This window comes from Centruroides vittatus, unplaced genomic scaffold (genome assembly GCF_030686945.1).
Source record: "Centruroides vittatus isolate TY-2023 unplaced genomic scaffold, ASM3068694v2 contig_863, whole genome shotgun sequence".
NCBI classification, from domain to species: Eukaryota; Metazoa; Arthropoda; class Arachnida; order Scorpiones; family Buthidae; genus Centruroides; species Centruroides vittatus.
The window spans coordinates 162,770-184,756 of NW_027122563.1; the positions used below are offsets into that span (position 1 = coordinate 162,770).

A 21,987-nucleotide genomic window follows, 5' to 3' on the forward strand; every position below is an offset into this window, starting at 1 on the left:
GGCCCAATATTTAAGGCAATCATTGGCTATTTCTGAACAATTTTGGAAATATAATTTATTATATGTACTGAATAACAAACAATACAGATGGTATGTAATCTTGTAAAACTTTCTTAATCTGCAAATATATCACAATATTTTTTTTCACATTAGATGAATAATATAAAATGAGAATATTATTTAAAAGTAATTACTTAAAAAGCAATTTATAAATTGAATGTCAATTTATGTAGGCTGAGTATATAAAACCTAAAGCAGGCCTGTTAAGAAAGCTGAAAATGTTTATATATTGAATTAAGGTGTTGCTGGAATTACTTTATGGTTTCTTCTTGTCTAAAAGGATTTCAAGAAAAATCTTGATAAAATTCATCTATAATTTTATAGCATATGAAAACTGTGTTGTTCCTATCATGTCTAGCATTTGAGGCAATGTAAGATATGTTTATCATTGTTATTTTTACAAATTCAGTTTGCACTCATAGCATTTCATCATTAGTCTTCAAAAAACTAATCTTAGCACAAATTGTTCACTATCTTAGCACAAATTGTTCACTAATCTTAGCACAAATTGTTCACTATTGTTCAGTGCTTTTATAAAGAAATTTTATAGACTTTTAATAATACTGCATTATTCGTAATATTTATCTCTGTATTATTCGTAACTTATTCAATTAACAAATTATCAAAAACATAATCGTTTATTTTTTATATATAATTTTTCACAAAATTTTACACAATTGTAGAGATTTTGTCTAATAATAATTTAATCATAATAATCCTCATTAAAAAATTTTTTACTTTTATCTATAAACTAACATGAAAGCAATATTTAGATTATGAATAAAAACTATGAATAAAACACCATTATGTAAGCTTTGGAATTAATTATTTTATTGTATCATCATTATTATAAAAGTATCAAATTTGAAAACATTCCTATAAATAATTTAAGTGCAGAATTGTTGAAATGAACATTTGGTTTTGATTACATGTACAGTACAGTACAGTACATTATTAAAGTTATAATTTGCTAAATTGGCATATCTAAATATTTTTTATAATACATTTGATGTGGAATACAGTAGACTTTGCATAAGTCGACACTCGGATAACTTGACACTCGTTGTTACATAGTCAATTTTTTGTGGTCCCGGCTGACTTACATAGGTAATAATGTTATTAATGTTAAAAAACTCTGTTTACTCGACATCGTTTAACTCGTCACCACTGGATAAATCAACATACTTTTTCTGTTTCACATTTTTTAGAATTCTGATAAGTTGACTCCCCCCCCGAAAAATGAGTTCACACCACACAGTTTATTGTACGGTGTGAACTCGTTTTTTCAGGGGGGGAGTCGACTTATCAGAATTCTAAAAAGTGTGAAACAGAAAAAGTATGTTGATTTATCCAGTGGTGACGAGTTAAATGATGTCGAGTAAATCGAGTTTTTTAAGGTTACTAACATTAATGCCTATGAATGTCGGCTGGGACCGCAAAAAACTGACTACGTAACCAACAAGTGACGAGTTATCCGGGTGTCGACTTATGCGGAGTTGACTGTAATTTCAAACTTTTTATATTATTTTAGTGATCAAGAATAATTGATTTGAATGAAATAAAATACTAATGTTATATCCTCCTCATACACACCAGTTTACAACTAGATAAATACAACACTTACTTGAGCCTGTGACCGTTTGTGGAAAACATTTGTTGATTTGATTTCGTTTATTTTCACACCAGTCACAGGCTCAAGTAAGTGTTGTATTTATCTAATATAAAATACTAATGTTATTTTTTTAAGTTAAAGTTTGAATTTAATCTTAAAAGCTTGTTATATGATGATAATTTTGGATAAATCTTGTGAATTGCATTTTGCATCTTGTGAATTGTTCATCTTTCAGTCTATTTGAATTTTAAAGTACAAGGATCTCTCATACAACATGGTACGTCTACAACACTGTTTCATCTTAGCACAATTTTCGAAATTCTCCATACAAAATTTCACAACTTTTTAATGTACATTTCTTTATTTGATATTTTTTTTTATTCAAGTAGTCATGCGTGTTGTCTCAAATTTGCCCAAGGATTTTAGAATATTGAAATTATTTTGTCAGGTTTAATTTAATGAAAACTGACAGTACAATTTCTTTTATTCTTTGTCCTAGCTTTCCTATCATCCAGGTATCATTGTCATTGACTTTCAGACTTTAGCCCTTAATACTGTCACTGTGTTTTGTTTTTATAGATTAATCTTTGTATTTAGTAAAGATTATTTAAACATTTTTAGATAAGTGCTATTGAACTTTTTTTAAGTGTAGATAAGCAGTTGTTCATAAAATGTCAAATGAAATACAAAAATATCTTGGTATTTGAATACAAATTCTGGGAAAACTCACTTGATACTCGACTGAACAAAGCAACCCATTAGAACAAATTTTCAATTAATAACATATTTTTATTTCATCATCTGTAAAAGTCTTTTTGATAAAAATAAAAAAATATGAAAATGTTGACAATACTTCTGATCGAGATCAACAAAAAAGCTGAGATGACGACAATACTTTGTAAAAAGAAAATGTCCAAGTGTAACTAAAATTAATATTAACACATAATACAGTACTTTTAATTGTGATTGTTAATTAATTATTGATTGGAAATAAATTATTAATTGTTTTAATAAACATATTTTTCTTGGTAATGAAAAAGAAAAGTATACTTTTGCTAACTTCTGGAACCTAACCCCATGTTTTGCATTAGTCCATTGTTTTGTATAGCATGAATTCACGTAACACAGCACTTTTTTGGAGTGTAACTTCCATGTTACATGAGGAATACCTGTATATTTTAAATAGTTTAATATATTTAAATCTCTAATCTCCATTAAATTATCTCTTCTTAAATTATCTTGCAATATAATAATTTTTTATATTTTTATGTAAAAGTTAATTTTTTATATTTTTAGTTGTCTTCTGAAGAATGGCAAAGTGATGATATTTTAAGTTCAGAGATATCAGATGATAAGATGCAAAGCTGGGAAGAATTAGATATTGGACCAGCTCCGCCACCGCCACCTCGAACAGTTAGTAAAGCATTACATTATCCTCAGAAGTATAAATTAAAGAAATGTAAAGAGGATTCTGAAATAATGAGCATTAATTCAAATGAATCACAGGTAGATACTTAATTTTAATGTTGAAGTACATTTTTATAGGTAAAATAATTATTACTTATAACCATTATAGAACTTTTCTTTTTGCTAATAAAAAAAAAAGCTTTGGTATACTACACTGGCATGCAAAACTTAAGCAACAATGTAATTTTTAAGCAGACAGCCATGAAATTGTAGAAAAGGGCATTTTGCAATTAGTACTGTGAGATTCTGAAGGGGCAATTAAGTAATTAAATTAATTAGCAAAAATTAAGAGAAGTGGAAAAAAATTCCACTTCCTTTTTCTCTTCCACATGCAATATTATGATAAATAAAACCAATTAAATACCCCTCTAAATCAACAATTATTACTCAGGTTGTAACCTAAGGCCTGATGTTTGTCAATATAGACTATTAATCATGATAACAACTATCAAACAAATGGAATTATGAGGTAAGATGAGTAACAATACTGGATAGAAGATGTCAATAAATTGTCAAAACATCCAATTTCTGACAGCCTGTATCAACAACCCCCAGACCTAAATTGAACTTACAAGGAGACCCTACGGCTTTGGGGAAACGGATTTTGATGATCTTCGGTGTGGAGGTAGTACACCGTGTGAGTGTACTACCTGTAAAATACTAAAGTGCAATACTCAAATGTAATCGAGAAAAATGAACTTAAAGTTTTCTTTAGCACTTTATGTATAAGTTACACGTACTATGGCTTGAGCGTACTGTGGCGTGAGTGGTAACGCTCCTGACTCGTGCGCTGGCGTGCTCGGGTTCAATTCTCTTGTGTATAATTTTTTTTTTATTCATAAATACTTATAATGTATTTATTATTTATTTATTTTAATTTAATTTCTACTGTTCCAAGCCTAATATTTTTTCTTCAAAAACTCACCTTTTTCAAGTTGAGAGAGAACTATTAATACTTATGCCGGGTTTGAACATGGGTCTAGAGTCTTTCTCACTCACTCTAACTCTTAGTTGACCAATTTCCACGCCCCCTTGTTTACTTTTAGTTTGTAAAACGATCGAAAACACTACTCCATGTTTTAGCCACTGCTTCGATACATCACTGTATAAAGAGTGATCATCAACAGTTTTTCGTCACAACGTGAGGAACTTGTTTCTCTTGATGACATTTTTGTAATTATAAAATAACTTTTCAAAATAAATTTCACTGAACAAATACGTCTATTCGAGTCGAAATTCAGAAACGAACGTTATATAGAGTTTTACAAAACAATATTTCACGTCTTTCTAGCATAGTAGTGCCAAAAATAACTAGACAATGTTAATTTTGACAAAAAGTTACAAATAATGAAGTTTAAATGTCAGTTCAGATATATATATTATATATATTCTTATTAATTTCTCTAACAAAATATATTGGAAAATATCGTATTTAAACTAAAGATATTAATAAATGTACGCGATTTTCTTTCATACGAATATAATGATAATTTGATTTTTGGTGAATTTTTTAAAATAATATTCCTGACTGACCAGTATTGCCCTCGGTTGTTTTACAAACTAAAAGTAAACAAGGGGGCGTGGAAATTGGTCAACAAAGAGTTAGAGTGAGTGAGAAAGACTCTAGACCCATGTTCAAACCCGGCATAAGTATTAATAGTTCTCTCTCAACTTGAAAAAGGTGAGTTTTTGAAGAAAAAATATTAGGCTTGGAACAGTAGAAATTAAATTAAAATAAATAAATAATAAATACATTATAAGTATTTATGAATAAAAAAAAATTATACACAAGAGAATTGAACCCGAGCACGCCAGCGCACGAGTCAGGAGCGTTACCACTCACGCTACAGTACGCTCGACCCATAGTACGCGTAACTTATACATAAAGTGCTAAAGAAAACTTTAAGTTCATTTTTCTCGATTACATTTGAGTATTGCACTTTAGTATTTTACAGGTAGTGCACTCACACGGTGTACTACCTCCACACCGAAGATCATCAAAATCCGTTTCCCCAAAGCCATAGGTTCTCCTTGTTAGAACACATTAATTCAAAGTTCTCCCGACCGTTCCCACATGGGACATGTACAAATAGGGATCATACCCAAACATCAGGGTGACCGTTAAAAAGAAACCTACGGCCAACAACATTACTTCAGACCTCTAACTTGCCACCTCAGAACCGTCCCAGACTTTGTCACCTTATCCAAGAGGCATAGAGGTATTTACTTTCAGATTGATGTAAATGTTCTCTCTCAGTTAAAGCTAGTTTTGTAAGTTAGAATACTGTTAACAAACTAAGGATGGACATGAATTATTTCAATCTGCTTCCTGCACGCAGAGACTTCTGTTAATGTCGGACTGTTTAATACTGAACTATCATAATAAAATAGAATTGTGTAGTAATTATCAAAGGTATTGTTTAATTGTTTTCCTTTTTGTACACTTTAGTTATATTAAATGTTATGTTTAACTAAGTATCATCCTTTGTGTATTGCGAACACCTTATCAACGACCCCATTAATCCTCCCACTTGCTTCAATTCACATCATCCTTAGATAACCATGAATGAGATTTGCCATTCTGTCACTGATAAGAGGGGTTAGAGTTTCCTTCTCCACCCCCAGTTCACACAGTACAATGAAAACCTAATTCAGTAGAAGGTGATTCATATGCAAATATCAGGAATACATCATCACAGGTGATGTGAGGGCACAAAAAACGCATGCAGTCAATGCGCGCAGTGCATGACTACAATAAAATGAAAGGCAAAAGGCACTATTAAAGATATTTGATACAAGTTTAAGTGAGTTTGTACATGCAATATGACTAGATGAAACCATCTGGATGGCTTTACACCTGGTAGAATGATTGGCAAGCTTAAGGGGAGGCATAGTATGAGGAGTGTAGCACAAGAGTTTGGAATCAACAAAAGTGTCGTTTCATTGAGCTTTGAAAGTCTTCCAAACCACAGGTACAGCTGTAAGAAAGGTTGGTGGTGGTTGTCAAGAAAAACAATGCCAAAAGATTACTGATATGTTGTCCTGCAGGTGAAAAGAGATCGATACCAGTCAGCAAGCAACGTTGCCCAGCAGCTGCATATGGCAATGGGACAAAAAGTCTTGCGGTTTAATGTGGCCAGATGCCTTCATAAAGGTGGCCTATTTGCCTGCCATCCTGAATGCTGTATCTCATTGACAGCTGCCCATCAGCAGAACTTTTAGACTGCTGATGGGCAGGAACACAAAGACTGGACTTCTCATATCTTCCTCATACACACCGGGGGTGAATAATATATAATTAGAACTCACTTGTGCCTGTGACTGGTGTGAGATTACAAGAGGATGCATGAAGATTTATTTGGGTCCGATGACACATGAAGTCATGTGACCCAAAGATAAAAAAGAATACAAAGATTAAAAACAAATACGATACAGTACGACACGGAGCATGACAGATATAGCGCATGCGCGATAGTCATCGCGCTTTCGAACTATCATCATTCGAATTCGTTCTTAAAAGATCAGAACGGAGTTTTTTAAAAATAATAGAATCCAGCAGTTTAACCTGAAGAAGGACACGGAAGGTGTCCAGAAAACGTCCGTTAACTTGAATTAATTAATTTCACACCGGTCACAGGCACAAGTGAGTTCTAATTTTATATTAGACTGGATTTCTCATCAATGGAGTCATGTCTTCTTTACAGATGAGTGTCATTTCAGTATCATGAGCGATTCTCAATGCCAGTTAATATGGAGAGAGGTAGAAACATGGTTTATCCCACTAACATCAAGGAAAGAGACTGTTATGGTGGTTCTGGGGTGCTCATTTGGGGAGACTTTACAATGAATGGGCGGACTGAGCTCCAAATTTTCGACAGAAGTACTGTTACCAGAGATTGCTATGTCAACAAGTAATCCTTTTCCACATGCATCTGTTCTGAGGTACCATCGGTGCAGACTTCATTTTTATGAATGATAACTCCAGGACACATCAGCCTCATGCTGTTGAGGAGCTTCTATTGATAGAAAGTGAAGATATCACTAGAATGGATTGGCCAGTGTACTCCCTTGATTTAAATCCCATAGAACATGTGTGGGATTCTTTGGGGAGGCACCTTTTGGCACAATTATATCTGCTAGAGAACACCCAACAGCTGAAACGAATGCTCGTTGAGGAATGAACACTCTTACCTCAACAACTGTTCAATAATCTGGTGTTGTGTATGGAGAGACAGTACCAAGAAACCATTGCAGTTAAGGGAAGTCATATCCCTTACTAAGATACATCTGTTTGTTGTTCTCCCTTTTAGGCAGACAATCATTTGTACCAATGCTACTCTTTCAATAAAGCCTTTTTTTGTTTGATTCCATACTGTATATGTTCTATTCATTTTTGTACTAGTATGCTTTCTTCATCCTTTAAGCACAAAATACTGTCTCTGTATTCTGAATTTCATGTCTCCCAAGTGATTTCTTGCAGAGTTATTGCAAAAAAATCAGTCATTGCTTAAGTTTTGCAAACCAGTGTATATTTGAAAAATAAAATAATTTTTGTTCTTTTTAATCATAAACTGTTTTTCTTCTTCAATTTGTATAGATATAAAGATAGATATCTTTTAATAATCTCTAATATTTTATGTAAAAATAATTTTTATATAAAGTTATTTTAATTATTAATTTTTTAATGAATTTTTAGTTTGATTCAGACAGTGAAACTAAGACAAGTTTAGAAATGGAAGATAAAGATATGAATTTTGAAAGTGAATATGGATATTCAATACGTAAGTAATTTAATTATCATAATTGTCAATAAAAAGTTATAAAAAAGAATAATAAAATTCTTAAAACTAAATTTCAATATTCTTATCATTAATTCAGAAGTCTTTAAATATGGTTAAATTTATAATGTATTATCAGGTTTTCAATAGTATTAATAACGAAAAAGAAAATCAGTAAAGAAGAAAAAATAACTTTTTGATTTGTAATACTGAATTTTTTTTTTTTCATTAAACACACCAATTCTAGGAATTGTAATATGAAAATTATTTTTTAAGATATTTAGATTTATAATTTTACATATATAGTTTGTAATTTGTGAGATCAGAAAATTCATATTAGTACATCAACATAATACAATTAATTAGATATAGGCTATATTATAGTATACAGTTAAATAATTAAATTACAATACAAAAAGTTCATTTAATTATTTGAAAGGAACTGCATTTTTAAACTTTTTCTTTTTGTTACTGCTGGCAGTTTTTCTTCTTTTTAACTCTTCATATTGTTATATTAAACTATCTTAGTTTGATTGAATTATATATTGGGTTGTTCGGAAAATAATTTCGTTTTTTCCATAGAAAAATAAACACAATATTCTTATAATAAATAAATATTTTATTTAATTATATATTGACCATTTTGGTCAAATACCTGTTGTCATTGTTTCTGGTAGTAGCATGATTTCACATTCATAAAAATTTTGATCGTTGTTTACAAAAAACTGATCCAAGTGATTTTTGACATTGTCATTTCAAGTAAATGACTTACAGTTAAAAAAAATTTGTATAGACCGGAACAAGTAATAATCTGAGTGTGCTCGATCTGGCAAATATGGTTGGTGTGATAACACATCCCATCTAAGCTATAAAAGTTTCTGACGAGTTACCAAACTTGTGTGAAATTTGGCATTATCATGGTAAAACACTACACTTTGTTTGTTGATCAATTCTGGCCTTTTCTGTTTGATGATATTACTCAATTTGTTTACTCGATGGCAGTACACTTTCAAATCAATTGTTAAATTGTCTGGTAAAAGCTCAAAAAAAAATTTCTTTAAAATCCAACCATAGAGAGCATATCTCGTTAATAACATGTGGAACCCATATATCGAGCTTTGAAACGAAACCAATTCGTTTTAAGTAATAATAAACGGTTCAATTTAACAGATTTAATCTCTTAGTGATTTCGTGTGTTGTTATACCTCATATCTTTCTTCAACTATGTGATTTGTGAGCCTAAAGAGTAAATTAATAGCTTTAAAAATAAATTCATTTTACAGCAACAATTATAACAATAGACATATTAAAGTATAAATGAATTCTTTGGTTAGATATTATGATAAATAATTATTAATAGATAAATAAATAAAATCTTGAATATTTAGATTCAAAATGAATAATAATGTTTAAAAAATATATGGACAGATGATCAGACAAAATTAGTAATTTTATTAAATAGACTAATTCTATAAGGATTAATTTTAGTTTTTATCTAGAAAATTTATTAATATAGTTAATTATAAATATATAATTCTTCTAAATATTGTGACCAATACAAATTTCATAAAAGTGGAAGTTATAACTTATTGTTTATAGTAGGATATTTCATTTATTTAGTTAGAAAAAACAAATAATGTAATGAATTACATGAAATGATCATGCTTCTGTTACTTCAATAATAGTAATGAACTCTAATTTATTAAATTCTTTAAATAGAGTTTTCTAATTATTATTTTGATGAAATATGAATTAGAAAAACTGTAATATGAATAATATTTATTAAATATTGTAAATTTCAGTAAATTTTTTTAAACTTTTTAATTAAGAAAAGCTTTGATTTATAGATTATTTCTATAAGTCAACATTTTGTGAAATACAAAATCTGAAAAAAATAATCGAAAACTAAAGTAAATAATACTTGAATATGATAATTAAAATACACAATATTTATATGTATATTTGTATTTGTGCTCTTTGCAATATATATGAAAACATTTTGTAATTTTTCTGTGTCCGTTATAAAATTTCCTTATAACTTTGTTATACCAGAAAAGAGATGAAAAGATTAATAATAATAATACGTTTAATAGAAATATTATTTTAATCTTTATATCTCTTAATCAACATAAAATAAATAATTCCTCAATTGAATTACTAAAAAATGCTTTACTTTCTTGTTTTACCTGGAATTACTACTATACAAATGAACTGCCAGATTATTTGCTATCTATGTTGATCTTTCTGTGGATGAACTGCCAGACTATTTGCTATCTATGTTGTTAATATTCATTGGTAAATATCTTTCAGTAAAATAGCTGGAAATAAAAAATACATTCAAAAGGAAAACTTTCTTAAAGAAAATTGTGACAAATGAAATTCTGGAGAAAGTAAAACAGAAAAAATTACTATTCAAAGATTTAAAAAAAGACAATACCTTCCGAACAACTCAATAATATACTATCAGACATAAAAACTCTATCTAAATAAATAAGAACCAATGTTCGTACAGAAGAATCAAAATATTATAGTAACTTATTCTGTAACACAAACTCATTGGCTGAATTTTGGAAAATTGTCCTTGAATATAACTAACAGAAAGATGACATCAAAATAAGATTACTGTTTGTCAAAGGAAATCTGTCAGAAAATGATCAGATAATAACTGAAACTTCTGCTGTAAGATTTATTTTCTCAACAGGAAAATAAGTTAACATCTGGCTCAATAAGTACTACAATAACTTCTCGGTTTTCGCTACAATTAATTTCTCCCAACACGCGTAAGTTACACACGAATTATACATATATATGGTATACAATTTTATACATGGGCGAAACTGTCTAGAAGCTCTCTTCCTGCTATTTGTTGACCTTCCGGCTCGATCATCGATCACCTTTTCTCACTGCTTACCTCAATGTCCGTCCCGCTCGCTTCCGAGGTCGTCCATCCAAAAGTCCCTTTCGGTTGACCTTATCACCCTTTTATACACTCTTGCCTCCCCCCTGCTGTTTCATCGTCCCTTCTGGGTCTAACGGACGATGGAACGTGGGAAAGCAACAAACAAAGGGCATTTTCTGATAACAGAAAAACATGGCAAACGATCGTCACACTGCAAAATATTTCAACTTTACATGGGATAAGGAATATATAACAAGACTAAATCAATCACCACAGTTAACTATGTCTAAGAGAATATTAAACTCTTTTGTTTTGGAAGCCACCACTGCAAATGAAGTCTATAACACAACTATGAATCTATAGGCTAGCACACTTGTTATAGATAATATAAATATGGATATAATCAAATCAATTATAGATATAATTGCTACACCTTTATCCTTCCTGATATATAAATTTTTTGAAAAAGGCACATTTTTGAACAAACTAAACCATACCAATATACAATAATAAAGGGTCCAAAAGTGATAATGAAAATTATCAACCAATTGTTATCATCCCTGCATTGATAAAAATTATAGAGAAAATCTTCCACAAAAAACTCTGGAAATAAATAAATACATTAAATGTTATTCAATATGTTTATAAACAAAACTTCTCTACAATAGATGCATTGCTACATTTTAAACAAGTCACTGATAAATTAGATATATCTCTTTTAGTTACATCAATATTTTTAGACTTGTCCAAAGCTTTTGACTGTCTGGACTTTCGGATTCTTGAAAGAAAACCATATAACATTGGTCTAAGAGGAGTTCCTTTACAATGGATAATGTCATATTTATTAAATTGTAAATATGTAAAAGTCAATAATGTATGCTCAAATAGTTTCTTACCTAAAACTGGAATTCCCGAAGGATCAATACTTGTACCATTGCTCTTCAATATTTATTTGAATGACCTTTTGAAGCTATGCCCAAAGTTAACATTATTGCATATGCAGATGACATTGTTTTAATGCATTCTAATGATAACATCCTGGCAGTGCAACTTGAATTGAACAACATCCTATCTAAGTTAACTGATTATATGAGTTCAAATATGTTAAAAATAAATACAAATAAAATGAAATATCTCTGTTTTGTAAATAAAAATTAAAATGTTAACATGGAATAAATTCAAATAGAAATAAATGAAAAGAAGATAAACAGAGTAAATAATACATGATATCTCAGAATTCTGATAGATGACAAACTCAGATATGATAAACATATAGAAAGTTTAACTAAGACCTTTGCTAAGTTCACAGAAGTAACAAAGAAAATTTAAAACTTTTTAAACATTAATATTGTAAAATGTTTATATCACACATGTATTGAACCAAAAAGTCCAATATGGTAGTATTACCTGGGGAACCACAACCAATTATACCATAAATCAACTTCAAGTACAGCAAAATCTACTTATAAGAACCATATGTAAACTGGATCATTATGAAACCATCTCCATTTATTACCATCAAGAAAAAATAGACAATAAAAAACTTTATACGTAAAACAAACCTTACTTTTTAGTTTCAAACTTATAAAGAGTAAAATGAACAATTGTTACCTTCTCGATATAGTGGAAAGATACTGCAGGAAAAAAAACAATATTCATCAATGAATTCACAACTACTTAAAACCTACTATAAACTCTCAATAGGACAGACAGCTTTAATATTTCAGATAATAAAATATTGGAATTTGTTAAAAAACAAACTATAGGAGATCACTAATCAAAAGAAGTTCAAAACAACCATCAAAAATAATCATCTCAGTTATGTTTTTATAAGGTAAACAGAAAAGAAAGAAGCAAAATTAATGAAGTATTAAGTCATAAACAATTTTTTCAAATAAATGCAGGTGTTATTGTCAATTGATAAAATACAAATTATGAGATCTGTGATGTCAAAACTCAAAGGATTAATCATAAAGGTAAAGAAAAAAAGGAAAAGAAGAAAAAAATGCAACTAAATATTATATGCAATGGTTGTCTAATATATTAATAATTTCTTTGTTCTTTTTCTTTTTTATTCTGTTTGTTAAAAAAAATGCTTATAAAAGGCCAATGTTCGTTGTGTCTCAATACATAGTAATAGTAATCATCAGTCATACTATGCAATTTTCAGCCATGTAAGCAACTGCAATCACAATAGTTATTCCCATTAATTAGCAAATTCCTTTCTTATGCTGCATGAATGCAGTGTTCAAATGATGCAATCATGATTAAAACAAAAAAATTACTTGAAGTTAAAATTGAAGACTAAATCTGTCAGAAAAGTTTACAAGAATATTTTTAAAATGTCTGATCTGGTAGCCACACTGACGTCTTCTTTCTTTTCCATCTGTGCCACATTGGGGTTATATTCAAGCTTTTTATCCATTGACGTTGTCAAAAGCTGTATTCCAGAACAATGAAAGTGAATAAATAATGATTATTTTTTTGACAGACTTAGTCTTTAATTTTAACTTCAACAATCAAATAGTGATTGATGTTATCTTGACTATTTATCTTGTTATCTTGACTAGTTATCTTGTTATCTTGACTATTTAAAATAATTGTATATTGGAACACCAAGTTAGAATCGCAATTAATAGAACTGATCTGTAATAATTAATGTCAGTAGAATTTCTTCATTAAAATTAGTGAGTTTATTTATTTATTTATTTTTTTTTGAATGGTGTAAAGGATAGCTTTGTCCAGTCATTTTTCTAATTACTTGATGTCAATTATTAACATATACTGCCAAACATTACTTAGATTGGTGAATGTACCTGTTGGTCAATATATAACTATTGAGTGTTTGACTACTGATTCATGCATCAAACTTGTAGCTATTGCAGTTGTACTCTCCCACATAGATGAAATGTGACCAGTGCTTTAACCAAATTTATTTCTAAATTTCTTCTATTTATAGCATTTACTTAAAATATAGATATGGCTTTACCAAATTTTCTAGGAAGGACAATTTTTATTTTATCTTAAATATCGTTTTTTATATATATTGTTGATTTTTAAACAAATTTAACACTGCAGATTACACAATAAATCAACAGATATGAGTTAAAACTAAATCTGTTGATGTATTAATGCAAATTGGGTTAATTTTACCCTAGGTGTACAAAATGGCGGCTCATCTCTGATTCCAGCAAGGAAACAGTGGGACGCACATTCTAACCTAACTTATTCTAATAATTTGGTTGCTAATAATTATGGTAAAATATTAGAATAGGTTAGGTTAGGTTAGAATGTGCATCCCACTGTTTTCTTGCTGAAATCAGAGTTGAGACGCCATTTTGTACACCTAGGATAACATTAACCGCAAATTGAATATGATACATATTTATCATAGATAAAATATCAAAGAATTAAACTTTTTATTTATTTATTGATTTTAATTACATATTTCAAGTTTCATCTTTTTATAAACATATTTTCTTGGTTATAAAGAAAAATATGGTGTAATGAAAGAAACTGTTGTTAGATTTAATGAGATCAGAATTACTGATATACTTAAATTTTAAAGAAGCTTTTGTAAGTTTTATGATGGTATCAATTAAAAAATTAGTCTTTTTAACAACTATTAAGTCAGTGTAAACATGATTTTATAAATAATGAATAAATTTTCTTTTCTAGAAGTCTTTATATTTTAATATGTTATATTTACTTAAACACACAATATATGAAATTAGAATTTTCATATCATTTTATATGAAGCTATTGTATCTTTTTCTTGGAAAATAAGAAGGTGACAATGCTATATAGATATATATTTTTAGAATAAAGAAACAACTTAGAATAGTAATCAGTCAACTAAAACATTTTTGCCTTTAAATGATTAATAGCACATAAATGAGTTAGTAGTTTGCATTTCAAGTTTGTTTAAATTAAATTTAAATAGTTATATAATATGTTTAATTATTATGTAATTTATCATAATAATTATAGATTGAAATATTTTACTTTATTATTGTAGTGCTTTTCAAGCATTTTGTGAACATTCTTTATATTAAATTAAATTCAATTTTTTTCAATTAAATCTTTTATAATAATCTTTTTTTTTAATCATTAAATATTCAATATGAAAGGATATTAAATAAGAATAATCACTATTAAAAAATATTAATTTTAATTATTTATAATTTAATGAATATAAAAGTGACACCTAAACGCTTCTATTATTGATAATTGGATAATTTAAAAACATTAAATATTGAATTAAAGTATTTAAAATTTAACAATATTTTTATTCTTATACATTGGGTCATGAAAATTCATATATTACATTTATCATTCTTTAATTTTAACAAATTTTTATTCATTTGTAAGAATATACAATACTAAAAGTTATAATAAAAAATGTCATATTATATTTATAGAATATAATTAATTTTTAGTTTTTATATAGTTATTTAAAACATCATCTACATTGGCAAAATTTATATGATATACTGATTCTAAATTTAATGAGATATTCTGAATCTGAATAAATACTTATTCATTTATAATTTTATTTCATCTGTTTAATATTTTAATATATTAGCTGTTTACATAATATAGACAATAAATATATTATGTAGATCAATAAATTTTCAAATTATTTTAAAGGTTAAATAATTTTGGTCATAAAAACACAATCCCATTTCCCATTTTTTCCAAATGTTTTTTATTTGATATACTGTATTTATTTATCTTTTAATCTATTTATTATGTATAAATTTTTTAACAAATATTATATATAAATGAATAATAATGACAGTATATTTCAACATTACTTTATTACTTGAGAATCCTTCATTTCTTGAATAGAAATTGATTGATCTGCTTTTCATCCAAACCTTTAATTAAAGTCATTTATATAGAATAGCAAGAGACGTGTTTGCTTTATTTTTGCATTGGTCATATTATTATATATGACCTCTTTTCATTAAATTTTGATTGTTTTTATTGTAATGTATGATGATTTGTTATGCTCCACTAGTTTTTAAATGCAATCTATAATAAAATTTAATATTCCAGTACTGTATATTTTATTTGACAGTTTCCATTAGAGAAAATATTGAGCTTGTCTAAAACTTTGTATGTTAGGTGATAAATTCGGTTTAAAAAGTTCTCTCTCAATAAAAATTTTCTATTTTTTTGATTAAAAAAGAATACATTATGTAATACTGTTAAAATTATTTTGGATATCTTCCTAATGATATGGAAATACATTTAGCATTAATTAAAAGGTATAGTAATTAGTTTATGAATCTTCAAGGTTAAATTTATCAAAAGCAGTATTATTTTTTAATAATCATTCTTCCTTAAAGTTACAGTATGTCAATGTATTTTAATGCTTTTTTTTCCTTCAGAGCAGACACTTGAACTGAATAAATTATTATATATTTTTTCTGTTAAAAATTATATTTATCTATTTTTATCTACAATTCAAAATAATTTTATAATGAACTGTGACTGGTTGTCATTTCTAGCTATTTTTAGACTGTTTCTACTGTCTTTTATTGCTAATATGGACAATAGTGATCTGTTCATAATGATTTTTTTCATTGTATTTTTTAGAAAAATTGATTTTGTTCATTACTTTTTTCTTCTTTACTACATCTACTTATTAATATTTTTTAAAGCTTTATATATAACTCAATAAATTGATATTTAGGTTAAATCGAAATTTAAAAAAAAAAATACTAAATGCCTTTAGGTTTTCTTACTTTTATCATTTTTAAATATTCTTTAAACGTTTTTACTACAAAAATAGTTTACAAGGCATATCAATCCTCTACATAATTCATTTTTCTGCTTTAATATTAGCATATAATTATCAGTCTAATTATCTCTTGGTTAAAAGAACTATATAAATTATTACATCCTTTGATATAAATGACAGGTTCCAATATTGAATGACAGCAATTAATCAAATCAATTTTCACTAATAATAATAATTTTTGATATGTCATAATTCATTCTAAATAAGGAAATGATACTTGGACTATATCTGTACCCAAATAAGACATTTGTGATGTTTGTTATATGACTATTATGATTAGTGATGTATCCAGGATTTTGAAAATATGGGTGCTATCTTCAATAGCACCCATATTCTCAAATATGGCAGGTTCTGGAGGACTAAGGTACAGTACATGTTTCATGTTGTTTTTCAGAGAATGTATTTTTGTTTGCTTTTTAATTGTGAGAGTTTAAACCGATTACACTAATTTGAATGAATCAAAACATGTTAATTATTTAGGATCTGTTTATAAAATATCCACTAAATTATTATTTAAAAAAAATTCAGAATTTTGATTCTTTGTGATGCTTATGGAGTGCAGTATGAGACTGCCAATTTGCCACATGACTTAAATACTTAAATAATTTTATCGCTGTAGACGGCGTCGAATAGAGGTACAGTACTTTAATTATAATCTCTGGTATTTTAAACAATTCTTTAAAATGTAAACTATGCTTTGCGTAACAAATATTGGGGATTTCGTTGAAACAAAATTACATGTTGATTTATTTATGCATTATGGATTTGAAGTACAGTAGTTATCGGACTTATAACATTTGTGTGAATCATAACACAAGTGTTAGCAAATTGGTGCCATAAAATAATTTGAAATGAAAATTTAATAAACCTAACACTAAAAATTTATACTTAAACAAAATTATGAATTAATTCCTTTCATGGAAGTGTATGATTTGTAAAAATTCATGAAAATGCTAAGTTTATAACGAACATCGGTCAAAATATTTGTTTTTTTTTTCTCCATTGTTCTGATGAGGGCGTAAGTTATAACCCGAAATATGTAATAAATTTTGAAAAAATAATTAAGCTATTGGCAAGATGATGAAGATATAGAAAACCATAATTTGGATATCTTTTGTAATTTGTTAACTAAAAAGTTCGTCAACCATTTATAACAGTGATGAGCAACCTCTCCAACTGAACTTCGTATCTAGTGTACTGGGGATCATATAGGTTAATGATATGCAAACTAATAACATATAATTTATTCTCATCTTTTCACTGATTAAATTTCGTTTGAATGTTCTTCGTCCCGAATATCACCTTTAATTAAGGGTTCATAAATGCAGAACACAAGAAAATAAAATTATGTTGACAACGGGTGACCGCATATTAGTACTTCGAGGACCGTGTGTTGCTCATAAGGCCCTTTACCACTCATAAGAGGGTATAAAAAGGCCCCTCGTGGATAGTCTGACACAAGTCAACTTAATGGATTTATCTACTGTTGAAACTGTAAACAATTTCAATCAAAGGTGGAGAAATGAAAACGTTTTAGTCGATTTTCGTGACTCAATTTAGATCAGTTATTCTTAACTAGTGTTTCCCAAACCTGCCTCGAGTGTTCCACGGAAGAAAGAAAGAAAAAAAAAAAAAGATTTTAAATTAAAGTTTTTATTGCAAATTTACAGTATTTCAATATACAACATATTACCATATTCGTAGACAATTCCATGTTCCTATTTTATTCAATATCGGTATATTCAAATTTATTGCTTTATTGTTTCCTGAGAATAATAAACCATGGAATTGCTTATAAAATTTTGAATATACAGATGCTAACGCTCTGTATAATAATAAAGTATATGAACGGTGTTCTACGATCTCAGAAAGGTTGAGAACCACTGATTTAGATGGTCTATTATTAATTGGATTCTGCTCGCGACAATATATGTATATAGGTCTATATATTTTAAATGTAAGATTTATCTAAATTTATGGACTTCTGATGTCAAAAATCTATTTTTAAAACTTTTGTTTTATAATAGTTTTGTATTAGAATTAGTAATATATTTTATACGCTGTGCGTACATAAATACGCGTTGTATTTTTGTATTCAGTTTAACTTGATTTTACAATTAATATTATCAATGATTTTAATGTTTGATTTACAGATTTATTTGAATAAAATTTTAAATTATTATCATAACTAATAGCAACGTAAAAAAAAAGCATTTCGTTAGAATAATTTCAAATTTAGAATTTCAAAACATAATTAAGCCCAATGAAATGTACAGTATTTTGTCATAATATTTACATGTTCGGTCCAAATATAGTGAGAGATGGAATCCGGAAATATTTCTAACAGATTAGTTTCCTTTGCAAAATACGTGTTTCAAAGCATTTAAAAGAACTAAATTGAAGTTCACTTACAGAGCAGTATTCAATTTTTAATCATTCGCAGGAATGGCAAGAATTATTATACATCGAAAAAAGCCGGAAGATTATTAAAATCATATAAGTTAAACAAACTATATCATTAAATTTATATTATAACCTGTTATTCATTGTTAGATTTGAATTCATATCTAAAACATGCAATATATATAATATATATATTATAAATTTATAAAAAAAAAAAAATAAATTGGTATATTTCCCCGCTGAATTAAGTAGTAGCATGTTTTAGATATGAGTTCAAATCTAATAATGAATAACATGAATTGTAATTACGAATATCGCTAACATAGTTCATAAAACATTAGTTATCGTTTATCAATATTACAATAATTATTACTGTCCCTTTACTAAATTATGTACGTACTGTACATTATTTGGCAGGTGCATCCTGTTTACATTCTTAATTAATTGGCACTTTTCCAACGACTTCTGTTATTGTTTTAAGTTCATCCGTTTCCCCTAAATATATTAAGTATAAATTTTATTTTAAAGTTAGTCATAAATGTTTATTCAATTAGCTTTATAAGTTTTTTTATTAATATCGATAATGATCTCTCTTATTAATTTGGGTATATTTCTTATATTTGTTTTCGCTACAGTATTTAAAAAAAATAGAGATGTGTGAATACTAAGAATACCTCCAATATCGCGCCATACCTGCAGTAACAGTGGTAGATCATAGTCAAAGGGGGTGAGAAAACTCAAAAACAGATCTGAATAAGTGCCTTTTATTAACATATGCACTATGATTGTATTGCGGATTGTTCAATAAACCATATTTGCCGCCATGTTTTAAAAATAACGTTTTGAATTTTATTTTTATATTGTCCATGACTTATTATACTGGTGTAGTTTCTAATTAGCAAAAGGAGGAATTCTTAGTCAAAAAAAAAATAAATGAAAATGTCTTTATTTTCACCTGTACACTCGTTTTGTGTTTTCGGACCTGTATTTATAAATATAATTAAAATTGGAATATTAAGGACATAGAGGCATAAAGAATTAACAACGTTTTGAGGTTCGAAAAAAAATAATAAATTTTATTAACTTATTTGTGTTTGTGTTTTAATGGTATTTTCTTGTATTTGCTACTGTGTACAGACAGTACCTCTTCAACACATCTGGTTTAATTTGTGACAACAAAAGAAGTAAACTAAATTCGTAACATTTTCTTGTTTTCTGCAGTAGATGAGAATGAGAACAATTATTTGTTAATGTATTGAAATAAGAGTAACTGAAAAAGCTACGTTAAAATTAAAAGTTTGACGTTTCATTTCTTAAAATTTAGAAAACTATTTTACTTTATTAATTTATTTATATATCGAAATAAATTATTAACTAAATAAGTTAGGCTTATGTAAGATAATTAAGTTCTTAAATTCTTAGTGAACTTAATTGTCTTATATTTGGGGTACTCGAGTATTTGAGATATGGTTAACAATCGAATTCGAGAAAAGTGTTATTCGCCCATCTCTAAAACAATTTAAAAAATAAAGAAAGAGTAATTAGAATGCGAATTTTTTTACTCCTTAATCACAAGTCAGTTATAATATCAAACAACCTAGTATGGATACTACAGTCGAATCATTAATAAAGCCTACCTCTAAATGGCGTTTACTTTTTAGGACCATTTGTTTTTGAAATGCATACAAAATAACTTCGGAACACTGCCATTTTTTCATGTTCTCATCAGTGGCCGCTGTTCAGAGGTTTGACTGAGAGTCTAATTGTTTTTTCTACAGATTTTTTAGCATATGTTTTTGTTGGTCATTATACAATATATTAAATACTGTATTACACATCAAATAGAAAATATTTTATAAATTTTTTATAGGCTACTCATAACAATTCATTTCAGTGAATCTTTCATAATTTTCACATTTGATCTACAATTTGAAGATCACGATCATAATTATTTAAAGAACTAACTAATATATCACTTTTATTAACGTCAGTTTGAAGTATTTACTTCCGTATATATTAGTTCATTAAAGAATAATATATAAGCTTCTACGGGATACTATTGTTATCTGTACTACTAAAATATACAGTACTTCTGTAATGTAAATTTTAATTATTAATACTAATGGAAAGAAATTTATTCTTAATAATAAATGTCAAAAGAGATATATACATATACATCAAACAGTATTATATATATTTTTAAATGTAATCTGCAGAGATCGAATTTGGTAGCAATTGCTACTTTTTTTCTGCTCAGAGATAACATTTTTATTGTATTTGACTCTACACCCTTTTCTGAATAAATCCTATTCTATTACTATTTGCTACTTTATTGTTATTTTTGTCCTTTTAGACACATTTTCTTGAAATTTTCTGTAGAAAACTTGTGAATTTTTGTATTCCAAACATGTAGTCATGCAACATTTTACCGATTTATGGCACTAATTTCGCAAATTCTCTCTCTGCAGAGTTGCTAAGTCTGTGGATATGGCGAATTTTAAAGTGTGAAGGAAAAGACGGACTTTCGGACGACAGTAGAAATTTATAAGTTTACAATTTTCTTTTTCTTTTTTAAATTGCAGCCCAATAAGGATCTTTTGTAAACATGTGCACGACGATAGTATTGCGGATGGTTCGATAAACATATTTGCAATCATAAATGTTTTTAAAACAAGGTTGGTAAAAATGATTTTTTTTTAATGAGAAGGTCTCAAGTTCTTGTAGCCCCCTTTCGATTCGCCCCCTTATGTCATCAATTTTATCATTTTATCGAATAATCAGTAAAACACAGTAGATTTACTAAACATATTACTTTCACTTCTTTTCATAAATGCTATAGCTGAAAAAGTGTGAACATCCTTACTCCAAAATTTCTGAACGTTCTTTAATGGGACGTACTGTACCTAGGGTTTCTCAAACGGGATCACGGGATTCCGGTTGTTTTTTTAACCCGGGAAAT

The 21,987-nt window shown here is 28.0% G+C and overlaps 1 protein-coding gene across 3 annotated transcripts in view; it reads left to right on the forward strand.

The window, feature by feature from the left end:
• The window catches only part of LOC136982787 (multiple PDZ domain protein-like), a 242,190-nt gene that overhangs the window by 150,566 nt on the left and 69,637 nt on the right, over nucleotides 1-21,987 (forward strand). For all 3 annotated transcript variants that reach the window (XM_067279293.1, XM_067279294.1, XM_067279295.1), the window contains 2 exons: nucleotides 2,969-3,178; nucleotides 7,836-7,920. In XM_067279293.1, the coding sequence (XP_067135394.1) occupies nucleotides 2,969-3,178; nucleotides 7,836-7,920 (295 nt within the window). The remainder of the gene's footprint in view (nucleotides 1-2,968; nucleotides 3,179-7,835; nucleotides 7,921-21,987) is intronic.